The sequence below is a fragment of the Strix aluco genome, chromosome 20 (assembly GCF_031877795.1).
Source record: "Strix aluco isolate bStrAlu1 chromosome 20, bStrAlu1.hap1, whole genome shotgun sequence".
NCBI classification, from domain to species: Eukaryota; Metazoa; Chordata; class Aves; order Strigiformes; family Strigidae; genus Strix; species Strix aluco.
In genome coordinates this window covers 14,731,155-14,752,625 of record NC_133950.1, presented here as the reverse complement: position 1 = coordinate 14,752,625, position 21,471 = coordinate 14,731,155, and the positions used below count along the sequence as shown (strand labels likewise).

Below are 21,471 nucleotides of genomic sequence, written 5' to 3'. Positions count from 1 at the left end.
CCCCACTGATGAGCACCATGGTCTCCCTGTTCCTTTCTGCTGAGCCACATGGAGTTTCTTCCCTCTCTCCATTTAATTCTTTATGGATTTAGCAAAAGTATAAGTCTAGTTCTTTAAAATTATTTTGTCTTCAGAAAGCATATTTTCTATCCTCAATTCTTCTCACTTCTTTCTTTGACTGTTTCTTTCAGAAAGGAATTCACTGTTGCTTAGTAAAAGTCACCTTGCAAGAAAGGCAAATGTATTGGCGCAGAAGCATTTGTCCATCTGATGTCTGCTTGAGACCACTCAGGTGTCCCACTGGGTTCTTAGGGGACAGTGTTCTCAGTCAGGGGATTAAAAACAATGTCAATGGACAAGAAAATAATTCATTTGATTGAAATTCTGCTTTGTGGTGTGCAAGATTTGCAGCCATGGCAATCCATGGGATAGGAGTTACCTAACTGAAAGGCTTGCACTCTTGTCATGCGTGTAAATATTTGACAAGTGAGACCTGGCGCTCTCTTTAGGAAGATGCACACCACCTGCAGAGCATACCCAAAGGTTACTGTCTCTCCTGCACTCGCTTGCCAGTATTTTCTAATGAGCAAGCAGACAGCTATGTCGTCTTCAGCTACTGCAGCAGTGTAGTATGTGTGTAGCTCGTGCTATGTAGGAATTCATGCTTTGCGGTAAGATTATATGGCTTCAGTCCTGCATCCAGCAGATGTGTTCATCCTCGAAAAAGCACATTCCAGCCTATGGCTTTTAGTGTTTTCCAGCTGTCTTGGTATTTCAAGCACTTCTTAAACAGGGATGTTCAGAATAAATTCCCTGGACTGGCTACATGCAAGTCAGATGCCATAACGCTTGGATGTATGAAGGAAATACTGTGGTTGAGCCGACCTCCTAGGGCTCTGTGACAAGCAATAGCAGCTGTAATGTGTCTGCAGAATTTCCTTGTTAGTCCTGTTATGTTGAGGAACCCATAAATATCTTGTAGAGAGTATCTTGGTCCATCACTGCTGGCATGTGGAAGAAAGATTGTGCTTTATAAATAATACATACATATAAAATAAATACATCAGTACATGCAAGGCTAACCAAATCACCAAGATTGACAAGTTGAGAAAAGCTCAGAGGGTCTTATGGATGACTTGCTTAGTCTATCAATGTAGATCAGCATCCAGAAGCTTCTTATGTATTACTTATGAAGTTGATACGTGCAGTTAGACCAGAACTGTCTGAATTGACCTCTGGGCCCCTAGATTAAACCAGAAGATTAAAGGGAGAGAGTATGTGAAACATATGATTCTTCTAACTGCTAACCCCACTGTGATTGCTTGTTTGGCCAGACATTTTTCGGATTTGCCCTTCAGAGCCGGACTGATTAATACAGAGTAAAACGGTTGCGGAGTGGCGTGCTACAGATAGAGGAGCCATGTACTTTTGTGTGGAGGAGTATCCCCCTAATTATGCAGACTTCCTCGGTGAATGATGAAGCCGAGCGAAGCAGATAGTCATTGCTGTTTATAGAACTCCTTAAATGAGAGACCAATTCTTTTTTTTTTTTTTGTTCTGTACAAGTATTCTGCTTGCTAGAGAGGAATAGTTGTTAAAAGATAATAAGGGGTATGTCTATTTTCCAACATTTTAAATCGTGTGGGTTGCATGATCTCCTTGATTTGAATTCCAGTATTAGGCCCACAGAAAACTCAATATAAAGCTGACAAAATGACCAGTTAAAAAAAAAAAACCCCACACACAAAATAGTGTGGCTTTTTTCTTTATATTTAATATTGCATTGCTGGATTTTCCAGTATTTTAAATGAAAAATATATGTAGTTAGTTCCATGTTGACAATGTCCTTGAGGATTTGACAGTGAGATTTTCCAGCAGTTGCTCTTCGTTAGAATCCTGGTGGTGTTTAATAAGGCAGCCAAACTGCTGGCACCTTCGGTTCTTGTTTGTTCTCCGAGGGCTCGGGGCTGCTGCAGTAAGCACATCGACCAGGGCTGATCATTACAAGGGCGTACGCCACCATGAATAAAAATGTCACACGTTTTCCCATCTCACAGCGGTACAAAATGTCAGTCCTGTCAAACAGACATTGCAGGTAGCAGCGAGCAGTCAGTACAAATTGGGAAGCCGAAAATTCCCCCAGCTTTCTGATATTCTTCATCTGAAGCAGAAGAAAAACAGTTGTTAACCTATTAGCTGTGATTTTAAACTCTGCTGAGATAGTAGATGGATAGACTTTAACACATGGGGATAAATATATTCCTGGGGTCTGGGATTTTTTACAACATGTCTCTCCACCCATGTACGTTGAGAAACAGATAGAATGAAAACAAACCTCTGCAAAATGTACCTCATTTTGGCAGAAGTCCTTTGGAAATTTGAACATCATCTCAGTGAGATTCTCTCTCAAATCCTTCCCTGTTTTATCTCTGTGAATAGTTCTAAAGAAAACTTCCTTGCTGTTTTGCTAGTAATCCAGAAAAAGCATGGTTCAATAAGTCAAGGGAGTTTTCTTTCATGGTCCTTTCATCATGCGGTAACGTAACAGACAGTCATGTTTTTATTCTCTTCCTGTACGAATGAAAGTTATGCTGCTCTCAGGCTAAGGCATCTTATGCAATGTAGAGTCCATAGGGTATGTTATTTTCTGGGTGTTAGATGTGCCTTACCACCATGAACATAGCTGGGTGTTCATGGAGTTATCCATCTAGGACTGAGGCACAAATATTGTCAGTGCAGGATTCTGCTGTTGCTGCAGGGTCCAGAAAAAATCTGGTGCAAAAGAGGTGACAAAATATCAAAGAAAAATACAAAAATGGTACAAAGTCACCAGTGGTTGCCGTAAGGGACAGGGAGAGCAGGTAACATGGGCCACAGTGGTCTATCTAGAAGTGGGTATCTCAAAGAAATTTGCGTAGAAGTCCATTCTGTAAGCAGAAATTTGTTTTTTCTCTGACACCTTCTCAGAATAAAAAAAAAAAAAGGTGTATGAGTTTAAGCTAGTGAATCATTGCAAATTACCCCCTTACCCAAACGGCACTGATTGCTGAAGCAATTGGAAAAGGAAAGCTCAGCAAGGAACAGTCCTGTCAAAGCACTACGGAAACAAAACAGAGCAGATAGACACTGGATTAAAAGCATGCTAGCCTGCTGCTGGCTGCCTGCAGCGTGAGAGTCAGCTAAGGCCTCACTCCATATAAACAAAATAGGAAACAAAATGTGTGAGGCTTTCTGAACCAGAACGACTCTAGAGTGAATTAAATATTTTGTGTTCTGTGGGCACATTTCCTGTGGGAAGATACCTACTACGTACAGCTTAGCTTGCAGTGGTTTTCAAACCATGGTCTGCAGGCACCTGGGATCTGCACCCGCTAAATAAGAGGCTGTTGACAGTCATCTCCTTTGGAAAATGTCAGGAGTCTTCAAACTGCAAAGTGCTGAATAATATCAGTTTAGTAGTGAGGGGTTTTTTTTAGTGTTTTAGAAGAACTGAATGTATGTATAGATGGGAGGAGGTCAGGGTTTATTTTCAACTGCACAGCAGATAAAAAGTGAAATAGAAGATCTAAGTGGTCACAATCTCAGATTGTGCTGGTATCATCCTTTGTGGGTTTTGTACTGCCTGCTTGTGTAGCGTATGAACTTTCCTGTCACTGGAGCTGGGAAGTAATCAGAAGTCTTGACAGGTCTTTAAACCACAGATACCATTACAAGTTAACCACTACTACATAATATTCCTCCCATCAACATCATATAAGAACACATGCTACTTTGGGGCATGGCCTGAATATGTCTGTCTGCTCAACACTTACTGCACACATTGCAAAATATATCCATCTAATTCTCAAAATTCTTCCTTTTTTCTGTAATTGCAGATGAAAGAAATAAAATACCATTCAATTCTACAGCCAGAGGGTTTATTATTTAAGCCATGTGTTTTTAGAATAGCATTGGTTATAAACAATAATAACCCACAGTAGTGTCATCTATGGATTTAGGATTTTCTGTCCCTGACACTCTTCCGTAACAAGCAGATTATAAGACATAGCCAAGAGGCCCATTTGCTTCATCCTGGTGCAACCTTTTAACTTGACAAGATATACATGATCCTGATACCATGCTCCTGCTTTCATTCTTGATTTTAGGAGAGGTCTACATCTGGTTAATACCATGTAAGTCCTAGATTTAAAGCAAATTGTGGTATGTTGTATATTAGAATATTTAATATTTTTTAAAAGTTAGCTATTTTGGGATCGTTTGCACAGTATGAGATTAATAGATGGACATTATCAACACTGCCAAATGAAGATGAGTTATCAGGGCTTTGTGTCTGGATGCACCATAAAAAGATATTTTTTACCCGTGGTTAGGAAGGACAGGAGAGGAAGCAAAGGTAGACTTTCAGAAAACCCCTTTCTTCCCCTTTAGTAAAGAGTGAGTTTCCTGTCAGTGAGTTTGGGATGGACCTGTGCATCTTTGGCAGTGTCCCACAACACCAGATATGACTCAGATGCCTGAAACAAAGATCCTTATTCAGTATTAGGGAAAACAGGAGCTTATAGGCACCTACCTTTCATTTCCTTCTCTTACTGTATACTTCTCTGTTATGTAAGGGAAGATTCCTGGCTAGAAAGGTAAGGAGAATAGTCCCTGTTTTTCTCATTAAACTAATCAGAGTGTTTAATTGTGGCAATCTCTGCCCCTTTCATAAAGTCTTGGCACAGCTACATCGCTACATTTTTGCCAGATTCATTCTACCTTCCCAATCTACAAATATGGCTTGAAGAATGAGGCATCCCTTAAAACATGGAGATTATTTTTATCACAGGACCCAGCAGATTTCTGTTGAAGTATTTCAGAGTGTAAATTAAAAATATATGCTGTAAAGCATACACTGTTCTTGTCATCCCAGTTTGTGAGCAGTACATATGGGAGTATGTAAAAAGTAGTGTGTGCGCTGTGCAGGGATCTGGATGGATAATAAAACAGCTGCCTCATAGATTCCATCTGCTTTCTGTACTGAATCTTTTTAGGTACCATACATTTTTCAGTGTTGTTATTTTCTCCCCTTTTTTTTTTTTTTATTGAGTGTTCAGTTAAGGTCCAGCATATTCTTCCAAAGTCAGCACTTCACGTCTTTTGCAGCACGACGGGTTTGAGCGTAGGTACATTCCGGACAGTGCATCTCTCTCTCCCATGTCTGATTGTCTTTAAAACATAATAGCAGTTTTTAAACCAGTCCTGAATTTCTGAAGGAAATAAGATGTTAATGTACAAAAGCTTAGCTTTTGAAATTGTCAGAAACACCCTTCACTATTAATTGAGAAAGAGAAACGCTTTTTTCTGTATCTGCTGACAAACCAGTTTCATCTAGTTGTGTTTCCTTTATTCATTTTTTCTAGTTGCACTTGTTGCTGCAAATGAAAAAGCACCTCTAATTTACTCATAAAGTCTCTGTTTTGAATATTATTTTTTTTAAATCTCAACAGACATCCACAATTAGTTTGAGACAGTATTCTGCTCACAAGCTGTTGCCTCACAGACCAAAAATTATCTTTTTGTAATGTTTTCTGTAGTATAAAAAAACCTAAACAGCTGTATTGTGAAAGTTCTTGGATATATAATAGCTACTTTGTGAGATGTGGGATCTCTAATTTTTAAATAGTATTTTTACAGTGTAAAAGTGAATGTAAGATTTTTCTTCCTCCAGCATCTCACAGCTTAAAATCACTTGTCTGATAATTAGTAAAACAGTGCCAGATCTGCAGTCATAAAATTGGCTTTCTGCAAATTTTCTGTCTTGTTGCTTCAGAAGTATTTAGAACAAGACAATTAAGGAAATATCTAGAATAAAAAGGTATGCTGGTAAACAGCTATTGGTAAGAAAGTGCTAATTTAGACATTTCTCCCCTTCGTAAACTATAGTATATACATTTAGGAACATACCTAGAATAGCAATTTAACAGCTTTTAGCAATGTAGCCACGTGCTGTTTTGTACCCATTTGTCCTTACAGCACAGGTAATTAAGTTGATATTCCAACACAGCTTCCCCTACTGACCTTTTAGAAACAACGTGTTTTGCTGCATTAACAAATTAACTTCAAATCAGTGGCTTTTCCAGTAAATATGGTCTTTGTATAGTTTGAATATACTTGCTTATCCCATTTTGGTGACAGATATTAACATCAACATTAAAAATGAAGCTCTGGTAAAGGGCAAATAACTGTTACCTCCTGGTGGACCTCCACATCAGTTACTCCTCACTGCCCTTTGCCTGTTCTTTTCTGTGCTTCACAACCCTGATTTAAGCCACACTGTTTCCCTGTCCATATTTAATGGAGAGAACACGCTGCTGTGAATATGTAGCTTTGTCTTACCATGCTCTTCAGATCTCTTTAGGGTTCAGAAATGTAGTATGTGGTGCAATACATACAAGAGCTCAAAATGAACCTTATTTCTGGTAGCACTTCTGTGGATAAGGTAAATTTGAATCTGAGTGTTGCATCTGACTGTGTTGTTACAAGTACTGAGGTCACAGTTCTGAGAGTTAACATGATGCCTGTTTAAAAGACACAAAAGTTTCTACACCTTTAATCTTTTCCCAAAGCAGCATTTATTTGTGTATTTTTTGTGGAAGCACATTGAATTATTTTTTGATCAGAGGTGAAAGCCGAATCATATGTGATATTTAAATCTTGGCTGGAAAAAATAATCCAGTGACGGGATAAGGATGTGAAATTATTAGTTCCTGTGAAGGAGCAGTTCAGCCAGGAGATCTGCCTGTAAGCATCACCCAAAGAAAACGGCCTCTGTTTGAGCAGTAGCATCAGGAAATGTCTGATAGAGAGGCCCTTTGTGTACAAATGCCAACTGACTTGTGTGTTCTCCTGCTTTACCAAACCCCTTTCTTCTCTCCAGTTTTTATAGTTAACTCAGCCACTCTGTGCAGTTTAGTATTAACCTTAACCCCCTTAGATCTGGACGTGGGACCAGTTGGTTTCCTTCAGCTCAGTGCATGGATGCAAAGAGCCTGCCTCAGTCCAGCTCTCAGGAGGATCGTGTGACTTCTGGCACTGCTGGCCCTACTCTGGGAACAGATGGAGGTTATGCCTGCACTGCTCCTAGATCTAAGCATCCTTGAAAATGAAACCTCGGCATTTGTCTTTCTGCTTGTTCAGAAAACACTGTCAGGATCTCATTTTAGGAGGGTATTTGGCTGTGTATTAACTCCTTTCCCTCACCAGACCTGCCCCCCTGCCCCCTCCCCAGTTTGTCAGTCCACGCACTCTGTGTGCTGACCTGCATATAAACAGAACCATAATAGGAGAGAAATCCCACCTCTGGTCTGTACATCAAATAGCTGCTTCTGGATTTTCCTTCAGGAACATGGCATATGTCTGTGGAACTATTCTCTTCAGATAGTTTTTATGTGGTAGTTTGCTTATTTGCCTGGAAGTCCCACTGTTGTCTTCTCGCCTGAGTTTGCATTTCAGCTTGAAGCTCTTGGCTTATACATAAATATATAGGGTAATTTTTATTTTCACTTACATAGAACTAAAATGATACTAGCACAACATGTGCCCTGCTAGCATGTGCTTGTTCTATCCTTGGGCAAACTAAAGCATTCTGTCTGAAATCTTCCTATGATCTAGAGAAAGAAAACACTTCCTCCCCTCCTTCCTTCCTTCTCCATCGAACTGAATTCTGCATTACAGAACTTTGACCAAGAAAGAGTCAGTTGCAACTTTTGCTGGAGCGTGTCAGTCCTGCTGCTTGTATAGACTCACCTTGTGTGTCATGTGTCTTGTCCGGTGTCTTTCCACTTGCAGAGAAAAGTATCAGCTGTTCTGGAGGAGAAACAAGAAACTTTTCAGTAGGTAGGTGCAGAATTTTAACTGCTCACTGAGGAAAGCTTCTCAAGATGCTGATGCAACAGATGACAGTGAAAAAGCAGCTATCCATCCTTTCTTTCACTTGCAAATCTTGTGGCAAGGTCATGAATTTTAATGATGATTTTTTTTTTAAGGTAGATCCATAAAGAGTTTAGATTATGACTCTTCAAAGCTATGGATTTATCAGTAACTTGTGGCTGGAATGAATTCCACCTGGAATTCAAGATGTCAGTCTGTGTGGCATTGATTTGTCATGTGATAACTTCAGTTAGAGGAGTTCAGTCAATGAAAAGTAAGTTTGGAAGAGCAGCAAGATGAATCAATGCTGATACCAGTAGAAAGCTTGGTAAAAAGGAGAGTGCTGGGAAGAGGTGACTGCAGGTATGACATCACACTTGAGCTTATGGTTTTTAGATTGTGTTTAAAAAAAAAAGTCTATCTGAATTGCAAATAATCAAGTAAAGAAATATTTTTTTAAAAATCTGTGTCACTTCACAATCCCCAAATAAAATGGAAGCTGAGGTAACCTCAGTAAGTGTAGATAACTCATGTATATCTCATAAACCTTGAGAAATTCTATCTTCAGTATTCCTTGGTCCTGGAATTGAGTAATTAAATGAGAATCACAGCTTGTGTTAAAGAAGAAAGTTTTTGACCCCCTTGAAATGAGAGAAGAATTGAGAGCAACATGGGCTTACACTTACCACTCAGAGACGAAGAGAGAAAAACAAAGTTTATATAGTTTTGGATTCTAGCCCAACATCATGATGTTTTAAGGTCTGACTTGGTTGTTGGTCAATTAGGACTGAAAGGAGGAAAATATTAGTGCTGCGTGTGGTTTGGCTACAGGCAAGGAGTATGCAATGAGATGGTAGTGCTATTAAACTCCTCCATGTTGTACTGGAATATCTGTTCACATTAGTAATTCAGCTGCAAAGGGTACCAATATTGGTGACTCTTAACACAAAGGATGGTTTTCAGATACCCCCAAATATTGAAAAGTTTATTTTATTGCCATTGTCTAATCGAACAGTGATGTGGCAGATAATTAACAAATCCTGTCACACAGTTTCTCAGGGAAATATTTTTCCTCCAGCAAGTATGTGGGTGGGTAAGTACAGTTCAGTTGTACATGTCCTTGCAGTGACTATAATCAATGTATTGACCATCTCGCTGGGGGGTAATCCTCAGCTACTGGGTTGTCTGTCTGTCTTGCTCTCTGAAGGGCCTGCTTTTTTCACACTTTTTTCAGAAGCTTTAATAATACTGCCACCGGTTCATCAGCTAATACTGGTGATGCTACAGTCTTGCAGTGTTTCCTCAAAAATTATCCTGGCTTTTGCTATAGAAAGGAAGAACTGATTCCCCAATCAAAGATGACACTGCTAGCCATGGCTTTAGGAAAATACTTGAACTTCCCACCTAAATAACCTACTTGAGAATTTTCTAATGTAGAAATGTTCACAATTTCTAGGTAAGTAAAAAGAAAAAACAAAGACAAGTATATAAGCAGGAGGCATAAAAAATTTTTAAAAAATAAATGAATAATAATTGCATCTTGTTTTTCTGCTTCATTAAATACTTTCCCTAAGTTGCTAGGTAGTAAGTGAATGCCTTTTAAGTAACTAGGAAAGTGCAAATTTCAGATTTTTCAGCTGTTTTATTATGTGTCTGAAACATAATGGAAAATAAGTATGTTATGTTACATAACAGAAATTAAATATATTATAAGATTGTGCTCTTGGCCTGAGCAAGTAAGATGGGAAGATACACAGCAGCATAACTGAGCTTCTGTGACTGAATTGAGTACTTCAAGGTACAGAAGAGAAACAGTTCAGTCGGGCTAATGGCAGCCACCTCAGCCCGCCACCCTGTCATTTCTCTCTTTGTTCTCTTTGTTTTCATACTTGCTTTCTTGGAAATTACAGAGGGAAGCTATTCCATGGAATAATTTTGGCCTGAGCTCTCCATCCCAAGTGTCCTCTTTCTTTTTTTTTTTACCTCATACACCCCAAAAAGCTGAGCCAAGTATGTGTGTGCACTCTGGCACTCCTTCATTGACAACACGAGTAAGGAGAAATGAACCAATGGATGCAAAAGTATAATATAATGGGAAATTTGAAAGAAAAGTCTGAAGAGATGCAATAAGAGAATGAAAATGGTGTGAAAAAGGGTAGGCTGGAGTTGTACTATTACACAGTGTGAGGGTAGTTGAGAGAGAATGTCAATCTAGAATAAAGACTGTGCTAGTAAGAAGTTAAGAACTGCTGAGATGTGAATCTGGAATCTTTTTTGGAGAGAAATACAGTAATCTGCATATACTTTCTTTTTCTGTCTGAAGAAGCTGACTCCCACTGCCAGTTCCTATTCCTTCTCTGTACGGCTGACGGGTTTTTGTCTGTGGAAGGCACCGTGGGCTGGGGGCAGTGGTGCAGTCATCGTCATCTGGTCGAGCAGCCGTCCAGAGACATTCCCGTGTACTCCCCGCCGAGGGCTCCACTTCTCTCCTGAAGTGCTGTTACGTGTACACAAGCTGCCACAGAAAGGACGTTGATACCGAGAACAAGATCACAGTTAAAGTTGTACTTTGGGATGGTTTTATTTAGAATCTCGTTAATTGTCAGTGGATTCCTTGTCTAACAGACTATACCTTAAGATGCCATCTGTGTGAGGAGAGTCATGCTGCTGGCTCAGTCAAAAGCAACTGCATTGGAATAGCTCCAGTGCTGTTACAAAGCAATGAGTTGGCCAACTGCTAATTTAAAAAATGAGAGATCAAAATAGGCATCTTAGTGCAGTTCTGTCTTCATTCGAACTGGTGGTGATGGGGCTTTTTAGTTTTCTTTACCACTGTCATTAAAGTACACACTTTGCTCTACACAGTGAATTTAAACCTTGAGGCAGTACAGTATCTAAACGTGCTCATCTTTAAGTGTATGAAAAGTTTCATTGACTTAAGGTTTTTCCCCATGTTCCTAAATGTCTTTGCTGGTTTGAGGTCTTTACCATAAGTTTTCATAAGCACTAAAATTACTCTTGAGATCTTAGTGAAAGCTTTTTTGAATATTGTGATCTGCAGGATTCTTCCCATTTGCATAAAAGTTGTCTGGAACACTTGAACCTAGAGGTCCGAGAATCCACCTTGAGCGTCTTTGTCTCAGTAAATTTTGGGTGATCTGGTCTGGAGTGCTGATTGTGCTCCTTTTGGGTTAACAGAAGCTATGTTAGGCCTATGACAACAGGCAGACAGAGCTACCTGTCCTGTTGAGGCACTTTGTAGCTCGTGAGATTTGTGATTGTTTAAAAAAAAAAAAAAAAAAAAGACTGCATTTTGTGAGGTGAGTATGAAGTTAAGGTAAATCACGTGTTGTCATCCACTCATACTGCTTTTGCCACAAAATCAGACGTGTTTTCATGTAGGTGACTTTAATTTAGTTTCCACTTTGATACAGCAGCACAGACTCCGTCCGCCTCGGCCACCGCCTCCAAAGATACAGCGTTCATCTAGGCCCGTGAGTAGTTGGTAGTTTTGTTTCACTGCCACAGCTTAACACTGCCTGAATTACGCTCTTAGTAGCATTACTAAACCTTGGTAGTTCGAATTGTCAAACTTTGTAAAAAAGCAATGTGTGAATTATGCTCCTAAACTCCCTTCTTCTCTGCTGCGGCACAGCCCTGGGACCTGCATTTATTCTGCTTTTCTTTGACGAGTTCTGCAGCTTTCAGTCAGTTCTGCAGGTAACTGATGCTGCTGTTGCAACATTTGTTTTTACTTTTGCGGTGATTTCTTAAACAAAAAAGTCTTGCTAGGCTGGCAAAAGTTTTTAGCCAGTGAGTTTTTGAAGACTTGCACTAAACTCAACTATGAAAGGAAGCAGAAGTCTGAAGAGATTATTCTCTGCAAGTTATGCTTTAAATTAATTTGGGGCGCTTAATTTTTCTCCATGGAATAGATGAGTGAATACACGTGAAGAAAACAAAGTCTGTATTTGGGCAGTAGAACATTAGTACCGCATTATGGATCATACACACATATACTTTATGTTCATTTAAAATGCAAGCTGGGACTCTGTGTAATTACATAGTATAAAAAATGCAGGCACAGCATTTGGCCAGAGGAAGTGACTCTCCCACAGAAGAACTACACAGAAATTATTGTCGGTGCAGTACCTGTACTGTGTGAGGCAGGGGTACCTCATCTCAGCAGTTTTTCATTCAGAACACTAACTGTAGGACAATTGTTACATATTATCTCTGCCAGATGGCTTTAAAACAGGAGACTCTGCTGGATCTGCACCAGCGATTTATGGGTTTTTTTAGTAGTACAGCAAAGTTGTATCAGTTTAGAAGGGGTGTTGTTTTTTGCAACAGCCTTGGAAGGTATTTATTCAGGACTTCTGCTTTATGAATATAATTCCCCCGAAAGGCAAATACATCTTACTCCTTGCTTCCTTATACATAATGTACGTGCATAAGAAAAAGAGAGATGCAAGTTTTCAAATCTAATCTTGCTAAAACTTGTTAAAAATATGTTTTGGATGAGCAGGCAACTGGTTAACAAGTGCACTTGGGTGTGTGTTAACTTCTGATCTTTGGTGCATGTTCCTATGTTACATTTCAATGGCATGTGTTTCTTTTCCTCCCTCTTTTTAACTCTGGGTGTTTAGCTTAACAGAGACGTTTTTATGGATTGCTGCTCTGAAGATTTCTGTTTTCTGTGTTTGAAAGGTAGCACTGACTATGCTTTTATGTGTTCTCTTAAATGTAATTGATATGGGAGACCCTCCCAGACAGGTTACACTAGGAACAAACTTGCCATGGTACTCTGGGGTTCCCATAGTGCTTCCCAGCCCTCTTGTTTTGTGTTTGGCAGGTGTATGAGGGCACACTGTGATTCTTCAGTACAAAAGTTGCTGAACAGTATTGTTCAGATTGAGTAATTTTTTACATCAAAGTCTCGCTGAGACTGTTTAATCTCCCAGCTGTAGTGCATTAATAGTCCTCACTATAATGTGTTTGTGTCAACTGTCTTTGCTCCCAATGTGATTGATAAAAGGTTGGAAATCTAATAATAAAAGCTCCTGTTGCATTCATCTAGCTGTGTCTATAAGTGGAGCAGAAAATGCTTCATTCATCAAGAGGAAATTCAAGATAAATGTAAATGATTATAATCACTCCCAAAAATATGCTTGTACCAAATATACACAAATTTGTTGTTCAGAACTGTTATTTGGCTTTTAATAATTGAAATACACATTAGTGTGTGTAAATAATACTTTATGCAGGCTGATTTTCCCTCTCTTAGTCTTGGCATATATTACAGAGGTGGGTATCGGCAAGTCATTTATCGTAGGCTTTTACAGGAAGCACTGAAAGAGGAGGCCAGGTCCCTCTGCTTTTCCAACCAAGTTCAAATAATACCTGAACTCTTGAGAAATACTTACTGGTGTTAGGATATATCTGTTATGAGGGGGAATCCATGGGCACTAGTCCTTGCAATATGAGTCATTGCTGCTAATAAAAACAAAAACACAGAGCAAAGAAAGGTTAAGGAGCAGAACAGATATGTTCTTTACATTCTGCTGTTTTGGAAATGAGTTGTGGTGGTATTATGAAAGAGAGAGGGTTGTTACTTATAATTAATTGAGATCTGTTTGGATTAATAGTGGCTGTTTGGAAACTTAATTCAATTAGAAAAAATTTAAAATACAATAATTACGCATAAAGTTGATGAGGACAATAATAAGCACATTTAACCCTTCTGTACTGGATGTTTACCTTTGTTCTTTTGGCCGTGTGCTCATGTAATTGTATTTTTTTCACACTTTTGCGTTTGATAAGCATTTAACCTTGCATATTTGGCTACATAAGGCTCAAAATCCGGCAAGGAATCGGCTTGATTCCTGGCTTTTCCCTGCAGTCCCCCACAGACAATCTCCAAATCCTACTTAGCATGTCACCCTAACTTGACTGGTCTGGTGGCCCCCTGGAGCCATCCCAAACTCTCCCCTCTCTGCCTCATCACCATCACTCCCCCAGGGTACCACCCAAAAGGTGAAAGTGTTCACAGCATGATGACAAGCCAGCTTTACACATCATCTTCCAGCTCAGATTTAATTAAACAGGTTTCTTTCTTCCTCTCTTTTTCTCTTTCTCCTTCTCTCTTCTCCCCCCAGTTCCTCTTGCTTCTCTCCCCCCTCTCTTGCACACACTCGCTCTCTCTTGGTCTCTCTCTCTGTTTTATCAACTCTAATGAAGCAGTATTCTTCATCGATCCTGCTGATTGCCAGCCCATTCCTTTTGTTTGTTGGCACCGAGCCATTCAGCCGCACTCTGACAGCTCAGCTCGTCTAATTAGCTCTGTTGTTCTTTTCCCCATGTTTCACCACGTTGCAAGTTCAGTTGAAGTTGCCACAAACTTAATCCTTCCATTCCTGCCATAAATTCACATTCTTAAGCTGTCTTTATTGTAGAGAGGAGCAGCCTTGTGTGGGGACTGATCTTCAAGACCTTAACATCTGACCTTTTTATAAGCCCTTTTTCCTAAGAAATAGTGGCAATACATTTCTGGATTTCTTCATTATATCTGCTGTACACCATTTCCTTTGAGATGAAAATTGAATGCTATAATCCAGCTACTATCTTCTGCATACTGTTTAGTAGTGCAGGAACACTACACACAATTTGGTGGCTTTTTTCTGGCAAGAAAATTTGAGGTTTATGTGCCTGGAGGGAGAAGAAAAAAAATCCAAAACCAACTCACAACAAAAGTCCAGAAACCCCTCCCCCAACCCCCCAAGAAATAATAAAAACCAAAACAACCCAAACTAAGCAAACGAAAAATCAAAACAAAAACAAAACAAAGAAAAAATTGCAGATGTGGGGGGAAATCTGCATCTCTTCTATCATTGCAAGGAAATTCATTGGTTATCCAAAGAGTGCTTAGGTTGTAGGCCTTTAAAAGCTTCCTTTATATTGTGGCTATTAAGGGAGCACAAGCTCAGGGAGGTCAGAAGTTGAGTTGTATTCCTAACTTTATTTGAGGGCTTTGGGGATTTCTGTTGAAACTAGCATTCAGCTAAGCCAACAAATCAGACTCCTTTTCAGGTGAGGTAGTACTTTCTCAACAAAAAATGGAAAGCTCGTCTGTACAGCCTGACCCTGATGCTGCAAATATTCATTCCCACCTTTGACTCAAAGGGATAAGTTCATCAACAGGATTTCTCACTGGTAGAGGTAGGCACAACATGCGTAAACTTTGCTGCTGTAGTGATCACGAGTGCTTATTCCTCTCCTTGAAGTAAAGCTTGTTTGCTTGTGGCGTTAATGTAAGTAAACTAAGCTTGATTTCTGAACATTAGAAGGTGATGGATGTGTTATTTAAGATTGGATTGACAGCAACATCATCTTCCACAGAAAAGCTTTAGATTTTATTACAGACAACAAAAGATAACATTATCATGATAACAGCTAAAACAAAAGATAACATATCATTAGGGGTGATAATGATACCATGTCTGGCAAGGGTTTCTGCTCAGCTGCTGAAAGGAAGCAAATTTTTAATAAAGAATGAGCTATGTTTTTTATGTTATAACATTTATTCGAAGTACAAATTTTTCAGTGCTCCCTTACACAGAGGTCTTCACTTGAGAAGCTGGGTTCCTATGAACAAGAGGACAAAAGGATCATGGTGTCAGAGCTGAACTCCACTGTCCAATATATAATGTACAGCAACACACAGAATTTCCCAATTTTACTCTATCAACTAAGTGTATAAGGGGAAGCTCACGTTTAGGGAATCTTTTATCAGAAATCTAGCCTGTACCCAACAGGACAGTGGAACCAGTTTTCGTTGTTTTGCCAACAGCTAACAGTCAGTGACAAGCATATATGTTTTATTTGCTATTCAAAAACAGATGGGGTTTTTTTGTCCTTAAATAAGTTGTGGGTCCCTGTGGGTCCCTGTAGTTTATATTCAACTTTATATTCATTTGTATATCCATATTCATTTGTAACATTGTTGTGGCACAAAAAATAGATGTTTAAAAGCAATTCAAAATGGAAGACACCTTTAAGATAACGGTAATTATGCCTATTTTGTTGTTTATGTCTGTTGTTTGATCAAGTTGAAGTATTTGATGAAATGTCTCTGTGTGTGTATGTAATAGGTTCGCCCACCAAGACCTCACGTTGTTAAGAGACCCAAGAGCAATATTGCTGTGGAAGGACGAAGGACTTCAGTTTCTAGTCCAGAACAGTAAGTACTTTGCTGCTCTGCTTCTCTCTAGTTGCATCAACAGACAGTGCATTCAAAACTGGAACTAGCCAAAGGAGAAATTACAAAATACTACAGATCAAAGTAATTTTTTTAACCAACAACAAAAAAAAAATTAATTTTTGGAACATTCAGCAGTAGTGTGAAAAAGCAAGAAACCAAGTTTACTTATTGGAAAATTCTGGTTTGCCAAGTTAGACGTAATCTGATCAGCCCATTTAGTGAAAGTTTTCAGGTTTTAGAGGTTTGTTCATTTCTTTGTTGAACTGTGCTTTAAATGAAATTGTTAACCACATCCCTGCAAAACCACTATTCTTGCCAGACTTTACCTGGAAGATACAGAATTGTTTGTTTTATAGTGATGGCAGGAAGGGTGGTGTCTCATGCTCCTTAGTCCCATTAACAGAAGGTCTGTAATGAGCTCTGTAGCGAAGCCTTGTAGAGCTTAACTGTCTTGCAGAGTACTAGCAAATTTAGCATCTCTTTAGATTTGACTAGGAAGTAAACAGGGGTAATGTTCCAAAGAAGTTGTTCTGCTGTAGCCTACTGCTTACGTATGAAGTGTGTTGGTTTCCAACATTTCCTTTGTTCATATGAACAGTATATTCTGTTACCTTGGAGAGATTTTCTCAGATAGTTTCATGAATGTCACATATTAAAGTACTTTATACAAAGAAGACAATACTGTGTATTGTTGCAGATATTATTAACACATTGCCATGGTTGAGTTAACAATAGGCCATCAAGTGCAAACCTAAAAAGAGAATGGATATATTGAACCTTACCAGCATAGCCCAAAAGACACTATTGTGTGTGACAAATATATGTGTGGGCTGCATCAGTATGCATTTTGGATTTAAAATTATTTGGATTCTTCTGAGTGTAGCTACTTCAAGTGTTCACAAGTACAAAAGATTCATCAGCACTGAGTTCTGACTGGATACAGAGGCTGGTATTAGCTGCACTTATTAAGGGTCCCAATAAGCAGTTCCCTCAGCTCAGAATTTGGGAAGCTTAAGAACTGTGCCCTTTGCCTGGGGTGGTTGATCTTAGAAGAAGGTGGTGTGAAAAATGTGGCTAAAGTAGGGCCAGACCTTCTTGGCCCTGCAGAGGAAACAACTGAGTGGTGAGGTAAGAACAGCAGGCAACGGAGCCAGTGAGCAGCTCCCAAGTCATGTGGCAAAATTGAACTGGTAATCCCTGCACGCGAAGCACCTTCAATCTGTCCTCCAACAGCGAGTGGAGTAGCATGTTCCAAACGGCCACTGCTGTGGCAGAGCAGCCTTAGCGTGGGAAGTCATGCTGGAACTGCTCACAGGCTGCAAGCCAAAGACTCGGGGGCTGCAGGATGGTTGCACTGGTCTAGTCTTGTCCCAGAGATTTCCTTGTAACTCATCTCCACCTGCAGCACAGTCACTGCTTGTCTCGTAGCCGCTTCACATCATCTGTTTATGTCCCAGCCTGTGGGGGCTTTATTGTCAGTCAAGTGAAATGCTTTAGCTGATGGCCAAGATTACAGGATATCTGTTGTATCTGAAGATACTAAAATCCCATAAAAAGAACAATGGTTTGTTTCTTTAAACACACCTTTTGCCCACATGGGTACCAGTTCCCTGACACCACTGTTTATGAGGGAAAAAGAGGTGGAGGTTGAGTCCCCCCCATCCCCCCAAAGTTAAATGCATGGCTAGCTTTTTCCCAGCCACTCTGGGATGGGGAGATATTCTGGCTTTTAGCTAAAATGAATGGTCACTTTTAAATTCTACAGGATTATTTATCCATTTTATAGTGGAATTTGGTTGCCCTCTTGTGGAGCAGATTGCAAATCCTGCAAAAGGTCTTGTGCTGTTACAGGGTGGTAGCTGTCCCTGCACAAAGATTATAGGAATTTTTAAAATAAAAGGTTTTTCTTAATATTCAGTATGATGACTCACTGCATGTAGATGAAGGATAACTGAGTCAATTTTAGCATTATGTGTGTTTCATAAGAAGGATTATGCATGTTTGGATTCAAAAGCTGCTTGACGTTCCAGTGTGGCTTACTGCTAATGTGTATTTTCGATTCCTGCCAGTATCAGAACAGAAACAAATGTAAACATGAATGATAAACATAATATTTATACTAATGCTAGTAATATATTGCATTACAGTTATTATTTTACTTGGCTTAAATGTATTGCTGTTAGTGAGTCTTTACAATTCAGCTGCTTTCACAGAGTAAACTACAAAAAATTTGTTTGTGAAAATAATTGACAATAATCTACAAAAGATAACAAAAATGCTTTGTAGCTATAGACTGACTTATTTTTCTTCAAGAGCATTTTATTGATAGATTTTTCCATCTTTTAAATGTGGAGGAAAACTGGGTAATGTTGCTAAAACCACTGACACTTGCTATATGGTACCAGTTGTGGTCTCTTGCTGATGTTTCACAGCTTCAATATTTTATCCAGTTCAAATGCAGTGTCACAGCAGGATCTGATTATTTTCATTCTTTCCTGTCATCAGCTTTAGGTGGCAAAACAAACTTTGACATAACCACTTCCAGACAGTTAACTGTAGAGTATTGCACTCAGCTAGATCTCCTGTAAGGTGTCTGGTTAGAGTGTTTTAATAGAAACAAGTTGGGGCAGTGTGGGAGATGGGACACACGACACGCAGCGATGATGAGACTGACACTCCAGTCGTGATTTTGGAAGTACAAGTGGAGGAAATACCTAACCTTGTACTTAAATAAAGCTCAAGTAAATGCCTACCTAAGAAATGGCTTCAGGTGAATGTTTTGGAAATAGGTAATGACTCAAGAATCCTGACCTTTTTCTTTGCTATTTAACTCAAAATGATATTTTGAATAAAGAAAAATATTTTTTTTAAATAGTAATTAAAGGTAGGATTTTCATGACATTTTTCACAAACTCTCTTCTTCTGTCTAAGTAAGAAATAATCTTCCTATATTGTTCTCAAATGAAATCTTAAAGCAAAGTGTTGTCTCTGTAAAAAATTCACATTGTTTTCTCTCTCTTGGATAATACCAAAATGAATGAAAACACCACAATATATATTTTCACTTGTGTTACTTGGTAGCATGGGAGTGCCCTTCTTGCAGATCAGAGGAGATTCCATGAAAGCAGCAGCAGTGCTGAGAGGAGGGTGCTTTTCTAAAACCAAACTTTACCAAAATATTTATCTTAACTGCACTGGTTCCAAAATATTAGCCAGTTACTTTTTTAGAGGTACTCATGTGGGGGATACATTTGTAAGGAGGAGTTTCTTTCTATATTTAAAACTAACACTAACTTTTTGGTCTTGAATGACTACGTGAGGGCTCCAGAGACATTTCCCAGCATATCCAACACATTGGCTCAGTCTGTGACTTTTGCAGCCTCCTCCCAGCTGGGGGAGGTGGGATCCTCGGGGCAGCCCGACCCCTCATGAACCCATTTCACAGGGCGGCCTCTTCTCCGTTGGTGATGCCACACATCAGCTCTGGAAAGCAAACCAGTACGTAGGCATGCTTTCAGTCGTTACATTTATTAATGCATTTCTGATGACATTCGGGAATTTGTATCTTCAGTTACATGAGTTAATTTTTTTAATGTGTGTAAAAGAAAAACATTATTTTGGGGGGTCTGTGTGCTCATTTTCTAATCAATCTTCAATTAAAACACAGGAGGGCAGGAGCTGGGACTTCCAAGAACACCCAAGATTATTGCTCATGTCTGTTGTTAAAGCATTATATTTAGAAGAGCTGGTGGAAGAACTGTGGTTTCCCCCATCAAAATTTTCACGGATTTTTTTTTTTTCTATTTCAATAGAGAGGGGTTTTTTTACAATTTATCAATAATTCAAGGTTTGTGATCTTTATGATTTTTAAAAATTTGTCATTAAATCTAAAATGTATAATTTTTTAAAAAACTTTTCTAGTTATAAGGGTAACAGGAAGAATTTATAGATGAGAGCTCAGAAAATGCTGGATTACCACCTGCGGCAATCCTAGACACGTGGGACATGCCTCCTTAAACACAAATTAGTTGTTCACAAAAATAAGATGTTGCATTTTAACAGATAGGCAGTTTTTTGAGACCTCTCTTTTACACCACAGCAAGACTTCCTATTAAATGTAGAATAGGCTTCCAGAGTGCTGTAGGATCTGTCTTCTGTAAGTACCGACTAGCTGGCTTCCAGGGCATGCAGAGTGGGAGGAAATTAAAATAGGAAATCAGAGGGTCAGGCTCACAATTAACAGCATGTCAAAAGGCTCTTGGGCTGGCTAAACCCATGTCAGTGCTGCAGCAGTTCATTATGGCTTTCCAGAAGCCGTGTAGGACTTAGTAAAGCTAATGGCTTTCCCTTATATCATATGAATGAAAATAGGCTGCAGTGCAATAGTGGGTTATTACACTGAATTTAGTATGAAGTCAGCGTGATGGCTGTGTTGAATGATACAGGCTCATAAAGCACATTAAATTCCAGTTGTTGTAACCAGGCTCTCGGAGCTCTGCCACACAGAATTTGTGTACGGCAAAGGTTTTCCATGGCATCCCTGCAAGCCAGGATCTCTGCTCTTCGGAAGAAAGCTAAGCCAGCAAGTACTTGTATGAATGAGGATGGCTGGAATCCAAAAGAGAATAGTGCAGGCTGTAGCAGTCCAGACTGGCTGCGTCTGCTTCGGTTCCTCTACCCTGGGAAAATTGGCGTGGGGGAAGCTAGAGACAGTGGATGTGGTACCAAGAAAGCAGATGCCCAGCAAAGGGACAGCAAACGGGCAAAGAGACGGACAGAGAGCGGTTGGGTTTTGTTGCAGGCCTTGCCAAACAAGAACTGTAGCATGAGGCAGGCAGGGCTGCCCTTTGGGAACCCTGCTCCTGGCTCTCCCACCTTTCCAGTAGGATGGTTTAAAAGAAACTTTAATTTTGGGGCCTGTTTCTGCTGTCTGCTTTGGAGTGAACCCGCCGGACGTACGCAGCCGGCCTTTGTAAAGGGCTACGCCAGCTGCAGGGGCAGTTGGTGAACAGAGCCTTAGTACTGAGTAATACGTGAATGGCGCTGTAGGATCTTGCCTCTAGATCTGTCAGAGCAGGCAGAGGTGTCATCCAGCTTGTTCCCACTTTAAATTGTTTGTTAGTATTTCCAACTCTCTAGAAAATTTGTAAAAAGTTCATAAAAAAACCTGTAAAGCAGTTAGTTACCTGCCTTTACTGGGTGTAGTGATCACAAGCTGTTGTTTTTGTTACCTGGTTGGATGACTTGTGATATGAATTTTTTTTGTTGTTTTATTTTAAAATATCCTTTATTCTAATGTT

General features: G+C 39.5%; 1 protein-coding gene across 13 annotated transcripts in view; it reads left to right on the top strand.

The window, feature by feature from the left end:
* The window catches only part of DENND1A (DENN domain containing 1A), a 215,024-nt gene that overhangs the window by 181,688 nt on the left and 11,865 nt on the right, over nucleotides 1-21,471 (top strand). For 6 of the 13 annotated variants that reach the window (XM_074846656.1, XM_074846661.1, XM_074846658.1 and 3 more), the window contains 2 exons: nucleotides 11,346-11,405; nucleotides 16,062-16,150. In XM_074846656.1, the coding sequence (XP_074702757.1) occupies nucleotides 11,346-11,405; nucleotides 16,062-16,150 (149 nt within the window). Of the gene's footprint in view, nucleotides 1-11,345; nucleotides 15,130-16,061; nucleotides 16,151-21,471 lie in introns of those variants that run through there. The other 7 variants (XM_074846662.1, XM_074846660.1, XM_074846654.1 and 4 more) reach the window with 4 other exon arrangements.